Source organism: Atractosteus spatula, chromosome 12 (genome assembly GCF_055471065.1).
Source record: "Atractosteus spatula isolate fAtrSpa1 chromosome 12, fAtrSpa1.hap1, whole genome shotgun sequence".
Taxonomy (NCBI): Eukaryota; Metazoa; Chordata; class Actinopteri; order Semionotiformes; family Lepisosteidae; genus Atractosteus; species Atractosteus spatula.
Window position 1 is genome coordinate 22,718,962 of NC_142717.1, and position 18,763 is coordinate 22,737,724.

Sequence of the window (18,763 nt, forward strand, 5' to 3'; positions counted from 1 at the left end):
TTTTCCCCCAGCTGCTTGTGGACAAAAAAATGTTAGAATTTGTGAATCAATATCCCTGTGTTTATAACACCGGCAAGCACAGCTTCCTAACAGTCTGTACAAATCCAGAGGAAAACAAAAGAAGAGCAAACGAGATAATATGGGCATTGTTTTTGGTGACAGATGCATTGCTTTTCTATTACTGAACTTTACTCCCTTACCAGCTCCCACGCAGTAGGTGTGGTTATGTTGTTACAGAATGATTCTTAATTGAACAGTCTAAGAAGTAAATGGGTTGTCAAACAGGCAAGAACAGATTCTTTTTACCGAGTTGCTTGTAGATGACATTTTTACATTGGCAGAATGAAAAAGAAACTATTAATGTTTTAATTTTATTTTTATTATGGCTCTAATTTGTGCTTTACAGGGAAAACCAGTTCTTAAATGTTAGATGCCTGAATTAAATTGCATTAGGAAATAACAATCATTTGCTCAATTGAAAAAATGAGGTCCTCTACTCAGATTCCTGCAGAGTCACTTGTCCTGCTCTTTGCCAGTTAATTTTTTCTGAGAGTTTTTCACATGAATGGTATCTTCCTTTTACGGTCAGAAAGAATGGTTTATAACTATGGGAGTGAATATGAGAGTTGAGAGTAAACTTAAGAGTTGTTTTGATCCGTTGAATACATTTTACAGTTGCATATCAATTTTTCTTCATATCTGTACTATATAGAGGCAGAACACTTGACACAGATAAATTACGATTGTGCATGCTATAGAAAACTAATGTTTGCATTAGTTTAGTTCAGTGAATCCAAGGTCTAATTGATTTCATTTTCGGAGGGGTTGGCGCAATCAACAAGACCATCTGCTGTAAGTGTTTAGTGTATGCTTTGTTGAAAAGTAAAATGACCTCTTTACTCTTCCTAGTCAATCTTTACTGTTGTTCAGCTGGTTCATTGGCTGAGGTGAGTCGTACTGGAGTGCTTGCAGGCTGCACCTCTGAAAACTAGGGCACAGGTCCTTCTTGAGCAGATAGAACGTTGCACATGAGAAAGCCCCCATTTTAATCACGGTGATAGTACAGCTGTAGACATAATACTATCCATCTGCAATGGCTTTAATATTTTGAATATGTTATTTCAGTTCTTCTTCATATCTTGAACATCCTTTAGGCAAATGACTTACTATAGAGTAGGTACTACAGGACTCACATTTTGCTGCTCCTAAGACTTTCCTGTGTCTTACACTGCACAAATTCCTCTAGAAATGAACATTTTGAAATTCACTTGCTAGTGTTCAGGAAAACTGGATGTCGTGCAACATAAGCTGTCACACAGCTGAAGAAGGCTCCACAGCCGAAACGTTGTTTTCTTTCTTCTCTTTTCAGCATGGAATAAACCTATTACTTGTTCCATTGCAGCCTATGCATGCTGACACAGCTGAACTACATAAGTTGTCAAAGTATAGTTTGACAAATTTATACGTAGTTATGCCAACATACAGTACTTATTTTTAGTTTAAGGAAGTTTCATTTAGTATCGTTGAAGAAATATTGTTAAACCTAAAAAATTAGATTGATGTTGTTGGAGATGGACAATAGCAATACATGTCTGTGACTGTAGGGGATAAGAGTGTGACAGCAATAACTCAGAAGTACATGTAAAGAAAATTGCATCATCCTTAACTAGGCGTCATCTTAGTTCCTCTTAAATGAGTCCTTTTTTGTTTCAATGTAAGAAATTTGTCACAGCACTTTCAATTTATTGGCCACCAACCCAACAATAGTTTCCTACAGTATGTATTGCCTAATACAAAACCGCTGCAGCTGGCCCCAGTCTGTCATTACAGATATGGGTAGAATGCAGATACTCTCTCCACATCTTCTAGGCCAATTCTGAATAGTCATACTGCTATACACAAAAGCCTCAAGAAACTTACCACGTCTTTCAGGGACCTTTTTGGTAGCTTACTTTCTAGCTGACTGACTGGGATTGCCTTCTGGGGCTGGTCAGTTTATGGGCCTGTGAGATTATTCATTAGCAGGGACAGAAATGTTCAACAAGTGCTTATAGTGTGCAAAGTCACCTGACAAGTGCAGTACAGCGCTGAATTTTTCAGAGGGATTTTTTCACTGCAGCTTTTTATTTCTTTTAGGTCAGAGGAAGCCTGTGAAAGAGATGTAGCGCAGTGAAAATTGATTCCTTTCTACCAGAAACAATGAAGAATAAAATTTGGTTAAGAGCAATAAATAATTATTGGACTCGGAGAATGACTAACGCATCCCCAGACACCTACTCTGAAATTCTACTCCTTTCTGAAACCCAAGCAACACGTCTGTGTATTTATATCAGATAGATCCCTGGGTCTCACTGTAGCTCATTGAAGTATTCCCTGTGGTGCTGAATGGAGGATTACAGAGAGAGATGCATGTATGAACTTGAGCGAGAGCTGCTGAAATTAGCACGAAGACGGCGTGTGGAGACGCATGTGATGCAGAAGCCAATGGCTGTGGGGCGCAAGCGAAGCACAGTGCCAGCCAGCAGGGCAGCACTCGGGGAGGAGCAGATGGGCTCAGTGTACCGAGTGAACAACCACACCACACCTCCCACCACGGGGAGAGAGAGCAGGAGCCCATTAAGAATGAAAAGGGGGGAAATTAGAAAAAAAAAACTGGCAGGAGAGAGAAAGAACCTTTCACCACAATCTCTCTGAACACCACTCTGTTGCTGCTCACATTTATATTCTTTTCACACCTCGCTATATGTTTAATGCATAACAAACTCTAAGGGCTGGCTATTGCAATATTGGAGGCTCAGCTTGCCATCATAATTTGGTGGTGCTTTGTGTGCACTCACTGTCTCTGGAATCATGTGGCGCAGTAGGAAGTGTCACAGAGTCTCGTTGAGCCCCTGAGCTGGACATCGCTGGAAGGGAGAGATTCTGTGTTACCTGTTCAGAATGTGGACGACTCCGGACCTGCAGTTTCAGGATGGGAAGATTGTGTTTTCAAATGAGGCAGACATGAACGAGTTGTGTGCTGTATCTGCGTGAAGGTGGGAGGCTTGGGGCACAGTCATAAAAACTGTAAGAAGGGGAAAAAAGAATCGATCTTTGGATCTTTTTGTCAAGAAATAAAAGGCAAGGATAGAAATGAATGAAAGTGACGAAAAGCGGAGTAGACAGTTGAAAAGAAAGCAGATAAAAGACAGAGAGCAGCTACTGTGGAAAGATGAAAGCCAAAGAACAAAGAGAAAGTAACTTAGCAACATGGCCCTGGGACCCACCCAGCTACGAGTCTTTGACTGGAGAATGATTGTACTTCCCTAAGATTCTGACCAAATTAGTTTGGTTGATTAGTCAGGCAAATAGACAGGAGAGTCCGTTTAGTGCCAGCAGCAGCAGTATAATGTAGTCTCTCGACTCCTGATTGGAAGGTTGTGGGTTCAGATCCTGTGATTGACATTTCTGTTGTACCCTAAAGCAAGGTACGTCACTCTGGATGGTCTGGTAAAAAGCCCAGCTATGTAAACGAGTACAGATACAAACTGTTTTCGTTAAAAGCACAAGCCAAATAAATCAATGTAAAACTTAGCTTGGACTGACGCTGATGTAGGGTACCTGCCTCATCCCTGTGTTCTTTTGTTTTATGTTCTAAATGTTAGTGTTAGCCAGGAGCCAGAGCAAAAATGAATGTTTGTAATACCTAGCAGAAAAGTGTGAACTCCCGCATTTATGAAAAGTGAAGTTTCCAATGCTTTTATATAATGCTTTTTACACAGTAGTTATGATTTTCAGTGCATCATTTAGATTATGATAATTCCAGTTGCCTTTAATATATTGATTAATGATCATCTAATTATGCTTGCTATTTAGTTTTTCTGATTTACCTTACAACTCTTGTTTGTCTTTATTGGTGCACAGTCAAATGAGTCCCTGGAAAACATACTTGATCTTTTTCAACTTGGGCCTCAGACAGCAACCCCTGTTGTTCTTAAGGAATGAGAATAGACATGCTTGTCACACACGCCACATGCAGAGCTGATTAGGAGAGTTGGTGCATCTCTACACTGTATTGCTGCAGACCGGCAGGCACCTGGCAAGTGGTAAGAGTTGGCAGTCTCTGAAAGAGCTAAGAAACCCAGTGCTCGATCCCATCTTTACCTCAACAGAGTTTAGATGATGATATGCCATCACTACTTGGGAGTCACAGTCGATTAGTGAAAAGAGCTGGGTTCAAACTTTCAGTGTCAGGATCACGGAGTTCCACCTGTTCTTCACCTTGCCCGAGCACCCCAAAATCCAGAGGTGTGAATAAAATCTGAAAAGGGCTCTGTGCTTTCCTGTGACTGCGTCTAGCTGTGGTCTCAAACTGGATGTGGTAGACCAGTAGTGTGAGCCCATGTTAATGCTCTTTAATGCTCTAGATGCAGTCAGACAGTGTAGGTTCTGGCAGCCCTCTCTGCTTTCAGACAAGATGCTGCTCCACCGCCTGTTCAGGCACAGAGCAGCCAGGCACTGTCCCTGCAGCGATCAGCGACGCACTGCTCATACTGAGCAGATAATTAAAAAAGACTCTGGCCAGCTCAGGGCTGGCCTACCACACTTAAGCCCACCCTGTGTTTCACTGTTACAAATATGTGTAACTAAGATGGAGTCCCAATCACCAGAGCGAGATCTGAGCTTCAGTAGTTTTCATGTTTTATGGATGGGTATGATGGAACAGATTACTGACTGTATTTGTAGTAAAGCACATTTTTGTGTTATACTACTGCAATCTCAATGTCTGATCTTGACCAACCCATTAATAACAACTTTGTTTGCTCAGAAGGTTTATTCCTCCTTGTATAGTTCTATCCCCTGGTCATGCCCTACTTATTGGTTATCTCATTTTGTCTCTATTTTTATTTCATTCTATATATTTAGGTCATGGGATCTGTATGCATTTTTTTTCCAGCTGAAAATATGTCATTTAAAATGTGCCAGAAGACAGATGGAGTAAGACACTATCTGTGAATGGTGATTCTGTTTCACCTTGGCCTTTTAATTCTACATCTGAAGACTGTTAAGATGTGACTGTACGTACATCTGCTTTAGTTCAATTCATCGAATGATCCTCGACTAATATGAGAAGCTGGTATTTATTCTGCATATACTCAGCTTCTTGCTATTAGGTATTTTCTTTCTTAAATGTTGATTTTCTATGTGGAAGCAGATTTAAAACTGAGAACAGGAGGCATGTCTTTACACATAGAGCTGTGAGAGCGTGGAACAAAGCACCCATGTTGTTAAAGCTGAAACCCCGGCTTCTCTCAAGAACCAATTGGATGAAATCCTCAAATCAATTAATTGTTAACTACCATGTGGGCTAGATGGGCCAAACGGTTCCCTCTTGTTTATAACTTTCCGTATGGCCTTATTTTATTCAGAATGTCCAATGAAGAATTCCATGAGGATCACCAAAGAGGGTTTTTCAATTAAGTACACCCAGACATACTTTAAGTCGGGAGACAGAACTGTCAGTTGGATTCTTCAAGATTTTACTGCTTACCTTTTTATTATGAGCACCGTCTCAAAGTGTATTCCAATGAGTCACCATTCAATCCAGTTTAATTTATTAGAGTGCTTTTCCTGACAAGTTACTTTGTGGAAAAGGGAATGCTTTACGTGGAATGTTCAATCTAGCGATCCGCAAGTTGGGAACGTGTGAACAGAAGTATGAAGGTCTTTAAAGTTCAAACATTTAGAGGAAGCTTAAAAATCATAAGGGAGCTATACATATTTATAAAATAAAATATAAAAACACAGTTCTGCAAAGTTAACAGTATTTAATTATTGTATTTTTTAAAGTTAAAAGTATTCTATTAAAACCTGGAATGCATCACCAGATTCAGCGAAAATGTTGGTTGGTTGGAGAGAACCAGATAGAAGTGCTGGAAAGCCCATGTGGGGTGTGGAGGATTCAGTGGTGCTTTCTCAGGGCTTTTCCTACAGTAAGTGTCTTCAGAATCCCATCCAGGTTTCTTCTTACGCCGCCTGCTGAGAAAGGATCACTCCCTGCCAAACTGTGGGGCTGGTTCTTAAGCTGCAGCATGAGATCTGATATCGGGAGCAGGGCAAAGGCACAGGAATGCCTGAATGCCTCCAGGAAGCATGCTGTTCAGCTGGTTCTCCTGTCGCGTCCGCAGTTCTGCTGCATTTTTCGGCTTTGATTGTCAAAAAGCCCTTCAGTGCATCCTACTGAATGGTACTTAGAGCAAAAAAGCAGGGTGGCGAGACCTGTCTTGAGAGGAAATTAAAAATACAGTAATGCCCTTAAGCAACAGAAGTGCAATGTGGTACAGTAGTTGCAAGTGTTATTTCATTGCATCTAACATGGTTAAACAAATGGTGGGGCAGATTCTAAAGTTGGTTTACGCTTGTAAGACTTTATAGAGACTCACGACTGGTATTGATGAGAGTTATTTTTCACTCACAGCTATCGCATGCTTCCGGAAGTGCATTTTACTGCGTACATCTGGATTCAGGTGTTTTTTATAAGAAAGCTGCTGTGGAGACCTTGTTGGAACTTAAATAAATTTAGAGTCACTGGTCATTTACAATTCAGACGTATCTAGGACATTTTCAGTTTGTATGTGTTATTTTCAGGCTTTCATTTTGACCAAGTAAGATAAGATCACTTTATTAGCCCTATACAACTTCTTGCATTAGGAATTCGTCTTTTCGCATACCCCAGCTTGCTCTCCATGACACACACAGACAGGGAAAGAAGCTTGGGGTTAGAGTGCAGGGTCAGCCATTGTACAGCGCCCCTGGAGCAGCTGGGGTTAAGGGCCTTGCTCAGGAGCCCAATAGAGTAGGATTTCTCTGCTGGCCGTGGGATTGGAACTGGCAACCTTCCAGCCACAGATCCTTAGCCACAGTGCCACCGCTCCACCCCAAGTACTGGCAGTAGGTCAAGAAGAAGTTCTCATGTGTTCTTGACTTTGAGTGAGGATGCTGGCGGATCTAGGCTAAGTATTGATAGGATAAGCCTCCATTCATACATCCCACACAAATTTCATTTAAACATTTCGGAGGATGAAAATGAGAGACAACAGAATTTTCCTGTCAATTTCATTCAAAATGACGTTTATCAAAGAACCTACTCTTGTTACATATCTGCCTATTGCAAAATTCTCATTTCTTTTTCTTTTCTTAATCTCATACAGTATATTAACCTGGGGTCTCTTCCATCAGTGAACTCCTAGTATCTGTTTTTAATAGCATGTTAATGAGTAGTTGTAGTGGTTTTTATATAGATATTACCATGAATACAGCATTTACTGTACTTTTACTGTTAACCGGATTTGTATACTTTCAATCAGTTATATTTTGCCTTTTTCAAAACTGGTTTTGAACATATTTTATATCTTATGTTGTGCTTTTGGCTTTTACCAGGACATAAACTGAGAACCTTGTAGAACAGAGGTTAAAAGATAACCTTTAAGAATCCAGGGAAAACCTGCTGTTTGGTTTTTAGTCAGATCCTTTATTGAGTCACTATTCTCTAATAAATCCCTCCATTTTTCTCCTGTTTGATTCTCTGGATTTCCACGGATTAGGCTTCTATATGCTAGGAAGGAACACCTCCCGCAATGTGAGAAAAGTCTGTCAGGAGTCCCCATGAAAACTGAGTAACTAAGAGCTTAAAGAAAATGACGCAATGGAGACACGTGACAGCATAATCATTTTAGAACAGTTATAAACGAGAGGAGGCCATTCAGCTCAACTCGTCCATTTGGTAGATTGTAACTAATTGATCCAAGGATCTCATCCAGCCATTTTTTGAAAGAAGCCAGAGTATCAGCTTTAACAATATGCCAGGGAACATTGTTCCAAACTTCTACAGCCCTTTGGGGCTGCCATCTGTCCTCATCCTGCTGTTTCTTCACAATACCCACTTGAATATGTTACGAGCTGTAGCCACTTGGGTCTTAACAGAGATTATGAAAATTTTGTGGAACAACATGCACAAAGCTCACCGACGCTAACGAGGCCAATCAGCTATTATTTAATATCAAAGATGGGGAATGAAGAATGAAGAGAAAAATGTTTCTCAGCACAGTACTCTAAGTCCCAGACACCACACTCTTATTACATGTGTTCTAGCTGTCCTGTGATTTTGTTTTAAAACAGACGCTTGTCCACATTCCAGTAGGTATCAACATCAATGTCTAGTTAAGACTGCTCAAGCAACAGTACTTTTGCAGCATTATGCTCCTAATGTTTAATTAAAGCAGCCACACTGTTAATTGGCAGGGAGGCAAGCAGCAGTACGAGGGGAAATGAAAGTGATGGAGCAGGTCACATTCTAGCCAAGCCGACGGACGGGCTGGCTGCATCTGTGTGCGAATCGCATGCTGTCCTTACTGCTCTGGGTGTGTATTACGTCCCACAGATATCAATACAGGGTGTTTTTTTTTTTTTGGCAGGAGTATTTTGTGTGAACTGCCTGTCTTTATATAATCATATGCGCCTGCTAAGTGGAGGCAATTAAGAATCTAACAGTTATTTGAGATAAACAGCAGAGGGGATTGCAGGCATTTGCAGAACAAAAAAAAATAGAGACAAATCCCTGGGCGCTTGTTTTCTCAAAGATGTATGCTGTTATGTATTTATTGGTTTTTAATTCCCACGCTCCTCGAGCAGATGTTATTTAGACCTCCAAAAGAGAAAGGCACCTTTTTTATTGCTGGTCCTGGACCAATGAGATAATATATGCATCTTTAATCTCTGTCTTTGCATGCTGTATTGTAATTTGTTGTTGTTTGTAGTTAGTGTCTCTGGTGTGTGTGATGAAACCATTTTCTACATGGTAACTGCGCTATTTCCCCAAACTGAGGAGACCAACGTTTGGACCTACTGGAAACCGATGTGAGTCGTACCGGAAAAGTGACTAGCACAGAAAGAAAATGTATTTTATTTATTTATTGTAGTTTTGTTAAGACATTATGACATTGTTATCTCCCTTTTCCATACTTATCCAAAAAGATGCACAAAAATAAAACAATGAGAATCTGCATTAAACTCTGCAGTAACAAACAAAAGCAGTGCAAATTGATGCACAGAAATTGTACACGCAATTCAGAACACAGAAACAGAAGCGCAAAATACAAAAAAGAAATTAGGTCATATAGAAAATCAAAATAACAGTTTTTACTTGTTATGCAAGTTCTAACTCTCGACTGCATCCCATTACCCAGAGAGAAATTCTGTATTGCTTGTTTGTATGAGGTGTTACACAGTGGCACAGTGGTTTGGATTGCTGCCACGCAGTGCTGGGGCCTTGGTTTCAAATTTGGACCTGGGTTGTATCTGTGTGGAATTTGTACTTTCTCCCCCCAGTTTGTATTAGTTGCTGCTAGGTGTTCTGGTTTCATCCTACTGTCCAGAGACATCCTGGTAGGTTAATAGGCTTCTGGGAAAATTAGCCCTGGTGTGAGTCTGTGTGTAACTGTCTGTGTGTGCCTTGCAATGGACTGGTGTGGTCCAGGGTGTACCCTGACTTGTGCCCGTTGCCTGCGGAGACAGGCTCCTGCTTCCCCTGCGACCATAAAATTGGATGCAGCATTCGAAAGTGGGTGCATAAGGGGTGTTCATACATGTGCAATACTAAAATTCAAACAAGTTGTTTTGTTCGTTGGATCAGAAAATGCTGAATGTACACCTGGATTTTAGGTAGATTACATAAATCATCTAATAAATCACCTTTTCATTTCAGTCTGTCCAGTTCTGCAGTGGCACAGGATGTGTTCGGATATAGAGGGATGCTGGGTTACTGCTTTGCTTTCACAGGAGTGATTTGGGGGGAGGGGGGTTGGTTGCCTACACATGCTCGATGTGGCTTTTTTTTCTCGTGACTGACAGGCCGTGGCAGAGATGTAATTTATGCATTACAGGAAGATATCTGATGGTAATCCCAAGTGTAGAATTCCAACGGCAAAAAGCTCATATTTGCAGTTTGTTTCCTGATTATTAGGTGCATTCCCTTTTACAGGTGAAGTCGGATACTGTTGCTGGTTTTATGGTACAGACATTTTGAAGTGTCAAAGAAAAAAGTTCACATTCATGCTATGGTGGTATGTGCAAGAGTCCGATCATAAGGATCTGCATTAGTCTGATCCTATGCTTTAGAACTGCAATGCAAACCAGACGGTTCATTTCTGTGGATGCAATACAATTGTGTGCCATGTTGTCTTGACACCATCTCGGGATAAGAATATTGTTGGCATGCTAGACAGAGCAATATTTTATCTGAAGATGGCACAAATGTCACCACATGTTGTGACAGTGAATTTTTCAAAACTAGCAAGTCTGTTTCTTTTAGGCCTTCAGTGTGTCTGTGTACACAGTACTGACAGTACATGGACAGTCAGGGGAGTTTCTTTCCTTTTTGCCCAAAATTTATGGGTGATTAAACTTCCAGAGTGCATTATGGGATGTGATTAAGATTCTAGTGTATTTGTGAAGACTACATGGACATGCCAGTGATCTCTTTATTGTAGTCAGAAAGCTGTGGGTTCCGAATACTGTAGAGTAGTTATTCTATATGTTTAAAACTGTAGTAATAAGTAAGAAAAGGAACTATGTCAGTGTAAGAGATGACTTTCAGAAGAGTAAAAAATACTTTTAGAAGAGTAAAAAACACATATAACAATGTTTCAATGGTGGAAGACTTGTCGATTCAGGAATTCATGTAACATCAGTGAGGGTCATAAGTTCTCCAGTCCCATACTGTAGCTCTCCATTTTACCTGGCCATTTTGTATCTGTTCATAGGGGTTATTCAGACACAACTTCTTCAGAAGACAAAATTGTTCTTAAACTAGGTTCACACTTTTTCAAAGCTCTCAAGTAATTGCTTTCTGAATCTCTCAATTCATTCCTACCTCCCAGACTTTACCAGGAAAATGTCTGCCAGATTTCAGTTGCTCATTTTCATTAATTCTCTTTTGTTCTCTCTTGTTCTCACCCTCATATTACCACCTTTTCCCAGGTTGACTCAATTAAAATCTATTATACACTTTTCCATCATGATTTTTTTCAAAAAGGTCTTTTTTTAAAAAAAATCTAATAATTAACCTACTGTATATTGTATAGGACAGAGCTGCTAAGGTGATAGTGTGTTTTTTTTTTACAATTGTTTGATAACTCAAAGGGAAGTTAAACCAGTGTTATGTGTCCTAAACTGCTTTCTGAAGTATCCAAATGTACATTTCTTGTTCTTCCAGTGGCTGTATTACTGATGTTTCTTCTCATTTTTGAGTTGACACTTTCTTTCTTTTATATGCAGACAATTCCTGCTGAAGGTGATTTCAATGTTTCTTTCTTTCAGAAAACTGCTAAAGGCCAAGATCTCTTTGACCAGATTCTTTATCACCTGGACCTTATAGAATCAGATTATTTTGGTTTACAATTCATGGACCCAGATCAAGTTTCAGTAAGTATATTTCCATTAATCATTGATTTGTTCTTATTTATGTGTGATAATCTTCAGATTCTATTAAGAGTCATGGTTGTGGTTTGTTAAGTTGATTGTGGCTGAAATTAAAAATAAAGATACAAAATTACTGTTTCCTGTGAAACTTTCAAAATGGTTCCAAACATTTTTTTAATTTATATGTCCTCTAAGAATCAAGCAGTCTGCACAGAGTTCCTTCAATAGGCTGTACACCATTACAAGATGCCAGTCACCTGCACTGCAATCACTTGTGTGTAATTACAGACATTTTCAATTAGCACATTTCAGCACTAATCTTGTGCGTTGTATAGAATGAGAAAAACCCCTCTAGCCTGTCCCATTTTCAATTTATAAAAACATCAGGTTGGAAATTGAGGACACAAATTAGTTTTCTCTAGTCTTTTGTTCTGTTTTTTTTAACTCAAAGGATTTCAGCACAATGTTTTTACTTTGTTCGTAGCTTCACACACCCAAAGAATCTGAATTAAAATCGTTTTTTTTCCCATTGACATTATAGAATGACAATGTAATTTAAAGGTAGACTGGTTTGTTTTAATCTGTTTGTGGCTAGATTCTCTTGTGAACGTGAGCTGTGCTTCCAGCCTGGGAAATGCACTGTTAAATTCCAACTAAGATCAAGATCAGCCAGGCATTGATGTGTTTGGGATGTCTTTGAAAAATCAAAACCCTTTGCCTTATAGGTTGTACTGCATAAACCATGTTCCGTTGATATTTGTTGTTAATCCTATTAAAGACACTTCACTTTAAACAAAGGGGCTATTTCTATTAAAGGGGAACTGCAACACTGTTTTTATTTTATGCTTAGAAACAGTCGACGTTGACAAATGCATTTTGAACCAGAAATAAAATGTACACAGTTACATGTAAAACTTCCCACTTACAAAATAGACTAAATTTAGTGCAGCCTCATATTCTGTGATTCAGAAAGAGACAACAAAACTTCTGGTAATGTGAAAAGGCCCTGTTAAATTCAGTAGAAATATTGCTCTCAGTCTCAAGACTTTGTTGTTGTTTTACCAACAAATACTACTTTCTTGATAGCACTGCATGCAGATCACGTTGGAACGTTTCTGGAGTGAAATGTCTGCTGCTCAACTTGTGTTTATTCGCTCGTTCATCACATTACATTAGTCATTACAGTGACTTGTGAGCAGGAAGGGATTCTTCACATCGTAATTCATACAGACTCTCGCTCTTACCTGTAGCGAGACTAGTGGTTTGTGACTTTAATGAAGTTCAGGATTGTGCGCTTAATTCGGAATTAGACAAATTTGACATAACTGTCAATTTGTTTTGTTACCAAGATCGTTAGATTTGTTACCAAGATTGACGAGAATTAATAAACTATCTGAGACGTTGGGACTGCAGTTCCCATTTAAGTGGGAATATTAATGACAATTATTGATTCTAACGTTTACTTGAAAAAATGGCTGTTCTGTGTCATTCAAGCAAAAACAATTGTGCATGATTTTCAATTTTTAATGTGAATGATGTGACCTCAATTAATTATTTACACTGCCTTGCAAAAGTATGCAGACCATCCCTAAGGTGTCCCATTCAGTGAAATGACAAAATAATGCATACAGTTTATTAAGCTTCATATTTTAAGCAAAACCCGAATGCTCAAACTGAAGATTTCCAAGGGTCTCGGAAAAAAACTAAAAAACGAAAATTGAAGAATGTTGATTGCAAAAGTATTCAGACGCAGTCAGTCAATACTTGGTGGTAGCAGTCTTTTTAGGCAAGTTTCTGTCAGCTTTGGATACAGTACCAGCTTGGTGTAGTTTTTGCCCTTGAGTTATTGGCAGATTTGCTCAAGATTTCTCAGGTTGCTAGGGGATCACATATGGGCAGCAGCTGTCAACTTCCACATGTTCTCAATACGATTCAAATCATAAATTTGACTGCACCACTTTCACTTTCTCATTCTTAAATATAGCTTTGAACTGGCATCCCTCAGTAATTTCCTTCTTGCTCAGTTGAGACAGCGTCGGGGTGGTACACTAAAACCTTTCATTTCTTGATGATTGAGTAGACTGTGCTCACAGGGATATTCAGATACTTCGTTATTTTATCCTTTCTCCTGTTCTGTGCTTTTCAATGACTCTATCCCCAACTTGCTTAGAAAGCTCCTTAGTCTTTGTGGTTGCATCTTTGCTTGAAATTCACTACCTGAACATGGAACCTCACAGAGATGGGCGTTTCTGTTCTGAAATCATTAAAATCACTATTACACACAGAAGCCACTCTACTTATTGTTTGACTGACAAAGGTAATTTTATGCACCTAAATTATAGTAATTTAAGATTACCATAGCATTATGTTTTGAATAGTTATGCATTTGTGACTTTTCCATTTTACTTTTATCATAATTATCGCTTTACTTTTTTATTTTGAATGTGTGGAGAAGGTGTATCCATAACTTTTACTTACTACTTTAGAGTCATGACTGCAAGGTTTAAAATCAACAAAATGAGAAAACTGGAGAAGTCTGAAAATGTTTTCAAAGCACTAGACATTGGTACAGAGTAAAGTTTATACATTACATATTATACTTTTCACTTTCCAGCAAAAAATTGTCTTTCATAACCTTGTCCTATTTTGGTTTTATAGCTATTGAAATTGCATCTGTCTTCCAATGTGTTGGTGGTAATTGAAAACAAGAACAACATACTGTAGAACTGCCTGTACCTTCACTTACAGAGCAGACATAATACACATTCTACACATAGAGCTTGAATTGGTTATACGCCTCACTGTATATAATTTGTATCTTTATTTTCATGTTGTTTTTAAAGCTAAACCCTATCATGGTCATTAGTGACGTATTGTTGTTTGGTTTCTGGTCTTGCTTGGCCTTGATTTTGACTTTACTCTTTCCAAGAGTGTGAAATAAAAGTGTGGGTGTTTTGCTAATAAGTTATCTTATAATTAGTATTACCTAAGTACTTCTTATGTACAGTATGTACCTTGCCTGTTGAAACCAAGCTATTTTCATGAAACGGCAGGATGTAATCTTCAGTCTAATTGCCTAGTAGCAAATAAACGTCAAGAAGGGACGAAAGGCCTCATCTTGTTTGCAACCTTTTCTATGTTAAAACGTTTGAACAAAAGTGACGCATTAATTTTCCAGGCTGCGTGTTCAGTTCAGTCTGCTCCCTTCAGAAATTCTTACACCTTGCTGTAGCTCATTACTGATTTATGGGTGCGAAAGGTATTGTTCCACAACGTGATACTCAGGATTTGAAAAAAAGATTACAAAGATGTCTGTGTAATTCAGCAGCCTTTGTTTAGAAATCACCCCCAGTCTTTTTTTTTTTACACCAAATAGGTGTTTTGAAGTTTTATGAAACAAAGCGGAGAGTGAATAATGCAAGGTGTTTTAAGTCTTTGAAAACAAAAGGATCACAGTTGTTCATTTTGTTGTCTCTAGTTCCCTTTGCAGCCACTGTGACTAATGCAGTGCTGCTTGTTTTCTCTCTGAAGCCCTGTGATGACACAAGATAGTGGAGATTGTGCTGTTAAAGGGGGGAATAAAAGAAATACTCTTGTTCTTGTTTAAGTGTGTGGACTGACTTTTTTTAAAAGTGTGTATGTACGAATAAGCGTGCAGTCCACCATGTTTTGATTTGTTTTTCCGGTATTGTAATATCTATACGCTGGGAAGTAAACACAGCTGATTGTTTAAACAGAAATTGCAGCGTAACACAGCCGTGAGCACTTTCAAATATTTATTAAATGTGAAGAATCTCATATTCACGGCCCATTAACGTTGGCGGTCCCTGCTGGAAGACCTCAAATGACTTTCTGTCATGCTGGGAGTTCCTTGGCAATGCATGGTAATCTGCGATAGTTGGTACATTTATCGCTCTTCATCTCGCCACATCAGTTCTGACACAGTCTCTTTTTTTAAATGATTGGTTCTGTTGTTTTCTTTTTACACTTTACTATGAGACACTTGGATTTCCCTTTACCCAAGACTGCAACCTGTGTCAATGTCTGTGAGGCTTAAAAGTAAGCACAAAATGACTGTGTTTGAGTAGAAGGAGTGTTTCTATTGCTCTTGTCAGTCTGAAAATGGATGACTGTTAATGTGGGTATAAAATGAGGGGGCAAAGTTTTCCTTGGCTTCTCTATAATCTGGGAATTCCATAATTATTCTTTTTCTGTAATCAGTTGGATAAGAAATCTTGCCTCTCACAAGGTCATAAAAATGTGTTAAGTTATTGTTCATTCAATCAAATGTAACTTTAAAGCCAGCAGCTACAAACATATGCAATTAGTAAAAAGTCTGAAATAAAGACCAGAAGATTTTGAAGCTCTTAAAGGCTGGAATCTAAAACCCCTGTGAATAGGAGACACGTGTTTACACAAAGGCTTGTAGGAGTCTGGAGCAAGTTACCCAACCACGTTATTGAAGGTGATACTTTGGGACCCATTAAGAAATAGCAGGATGAGTTCATTTAGCCCCTAGCATCTAAACAAGCTAAGTGGACCAAGCGATCTTCCCTCATTTGTACCTTTCCTGAGGTTTTTGCTTCTATTTTGTAGTGCAGGTCTAATTCATGTGTGATGACCCCTTTCTTTGTCTGTCCCTCAGTCACACCCAGAAGTAAGGCACAGGTAGGACAGGGGGAGAAAGAATAGAAACTCTTCTGGTCAAAGCAATGTGTTTCTACTCTGGGGCTATTATCATTTGGCTAAAAAAAGACAGCAGTTTTATAATACCATTCCTTCTTCTAAGGCTATAGCAGGGTACTGTGTTGTGGCCGGGAGTGCCCTGTGAAAAGCCCCAGGCTAAACGTCTTCCCCAGTACAGAACGTGCTTGACTTGTAAAACACTCAAGCAGCCCCATCTAACAGCTTATCACCTTAATTGTGGGTGGTTACATTCTTAGACTGTTCCTGAATTCTGCTCAAGCAGAAAAAAAACAGCCTTTCCACTACTTGCCTTATCTTGCACTACTACAGCCAGAAACCTGTTAGATCTCAAGTTGGGAACCTGTACATGTTTTTGATTTTGTTCCCAAGGTGAGAGCAAGAGCTGGAAATAAAACTGCAGTTATTCCTGCACAGTGGTCTCTGGTCAGTAGGTGATTGAGTGTTTTAATCCCTTTTCAAAAAGCCCTTAGTTTATGCTGAGAAATACAATGCGATTCAATTTTCTCTAATGCTGTACACTGTAGCATTCCACATGCCTAGGCATCATAGTGTACTGTTCTGTTAAATTCCCACTCAATTCTCATGGCAATAGTCCAAATGAAGCTATAAATAGGCTGTTTTCGATGTTTTAGTGCAATAGTGTAGGCATTTTTCTTACTAAGCAGAGGTGAATACAGTGGTCAGGTATAAAAGCTCAGTTGTGTGTGTTGTTTTGTGTAGTAGAGTTCCTTCCGTTTTAAATATTATCCTTTGAAATGTAATTAGTTAATTGCCCTAAGTTTTTTTTTTTAAAAATGCTATTTTATCTGTCTCTTTGATCGGACTGCCATCAAACTACGTCTATGAATTTCAATGGGAGCTGTCTGTTAGATGAAGACTGAACAAAAGCAAAAGCAAAAACCTGTATTCAAAGGCTACACACACCACATTATGAGCATCTGCTGTAGAATCTGTGCAATAAGGACTCCACAGCTGATTCGTTCAGACACAGGGACTCTGCACCAATATGGTTGCAAAGGAGCAAGTAATAGGTTTATTCCATGCTGTAAAAAAGAAGAAAGAAAACACAACGTTTCGGCCGTGGAGCCTTCTTCAGGTTTGACCGTCACTAGTCTGGGCCATTAGGACCCACACAGACCGTGGGGTGAGTGCTCCATACTGGCCCCTTTTCCAGCAGCAACCTTAGCTTTTCTCAGGAGGTCTCCCATCCAGGTACTGGCCTGGCTCACACCTGCTGAGCTTTAGAGGGCTGCCGGCTAAATTATACAATCAATATCAAGACGTTTCTGATCAGTTGAAGAAATTAGTGCTAACACTTCAGTATATCGTACCAATTCTTTCTCACAATTGGAGCTTTCTCACACCTGAAGAAGGCTCCACGGCCGAAACGTGTTTTCTTTCTTCCTTTTTTCAGCATGGAATAAACCTATTACTTGTTCCTTTGCAGCCTACACATGCTGACGCAGCTCCCCACCTGAACCAATATGGTTTCGCAGGTGTACAGAAGGTCCGAACTGCCCTGAGGGCATCCATTGACAGTCAACTCTTGTTTGTGCTTGGGTTTATAATGTGAAGGTGGAAAGTGAACTTCATCTCTTTAATTGTGGATAGAAAAAAGAGGATGGAAGCTACAAAAATCTAAACTGAAAAATGTCACTTCAAAAACAGGTCAGGAAAATGGCTTCCCCTCAGGAAAACAATTGGTACTATATATTGAAGTGCTAGCACTAATTTCTTCAACTGTTCAGAAACTTCTTTTGATATTGATTGTATGATTTAGCCAGCAGCCATATCACCCTGCAACTCACAACTGGCAGCCAACTGAAGCTCAGCAGGTGTGAGCTGGGCCAGTACCTGGATGGGAGACCTCCTGGGAAAAGCTAAGGTTGCTGCTGGAAAAGGGGCCAGTATGGAGCACTCACCCCACGGTCTGTGTGGGTCCTAATGGCCCAGTATAGTGACGGGGACACTGTACTATAAAAAGGCGCCGTCCTTCAAATGAGATGTAAAACCAAGGTCCTGATTCTCTGTGATCATTAAAAATCCCAGGGTGTTTCTCGAAAAGAGTAGAGGTGTAATGATTTTCTATGAACTGGCTTCATCACTCTGTTCTCCTCCCCACTGATAGCTGGTGTGTGGTGAGCATACTGATCCACTATGGCTGCTGTCGGATCATCCAGGTGGGGCTGCACATTGGTGGTGGTGGAGGGGAGTCCCCATTACCTGTAAATCACATTTGGTGGGGTGTCCAGAAAAGCACTATATAAGTGTAAGACATTATTATTATTTTTAAGTTCAGAAAAAGGAGTCCTTTGCAAAATGTTTCTTTTCCTTCTGTGGTAGCCATTTTGGTGAGGTCATGAGAGGGTCAGATTGGATAGGCTGCTTGGACAGCCCTGGGCTGACTTCCTCCTCTTCAGCTGTGAACTCTGTCATGAGAACAGCTGCATTTCCACGACCTCCAGTCTGTAAAAAGTAGTCAAACTAAGGACAGAGAATTATGTATTTTTCCACATTATAACTAATGACCTACAACAGTAAAACCTTCTGGTGACATCCTTAAGTATCAAAGTGATGGTGGAAACACAACTGAGCATGA

General features: G+C 39.6%; 1 protein-coding gene across 3 annotated transcripts in view; it reads left to right on the forward strand.

The window, feature by feature from the left end:
* Positions 1–18,763, forward strand: part of epb41l4b (erythrocyte membrane protein band 4.1 like 4B) — a 154,621-nt gene that overhangs the window by 39,748 nt on the left and 96,110 nt on the right. For all 3 annotated transcript variants that reach the window (XM_088929223.1, XM_088929224.1, XM_088929225.1), the window contains one exon: positions 11,356–11,460. In XM_088929223.1, coding sequence (XP_088785349.1) covers positions 11,356–11,460 — 105 coding nt within the window. The remainder of the gene's footprint in view (positions 1–11,355; positions 11,461–18,763) is intronic.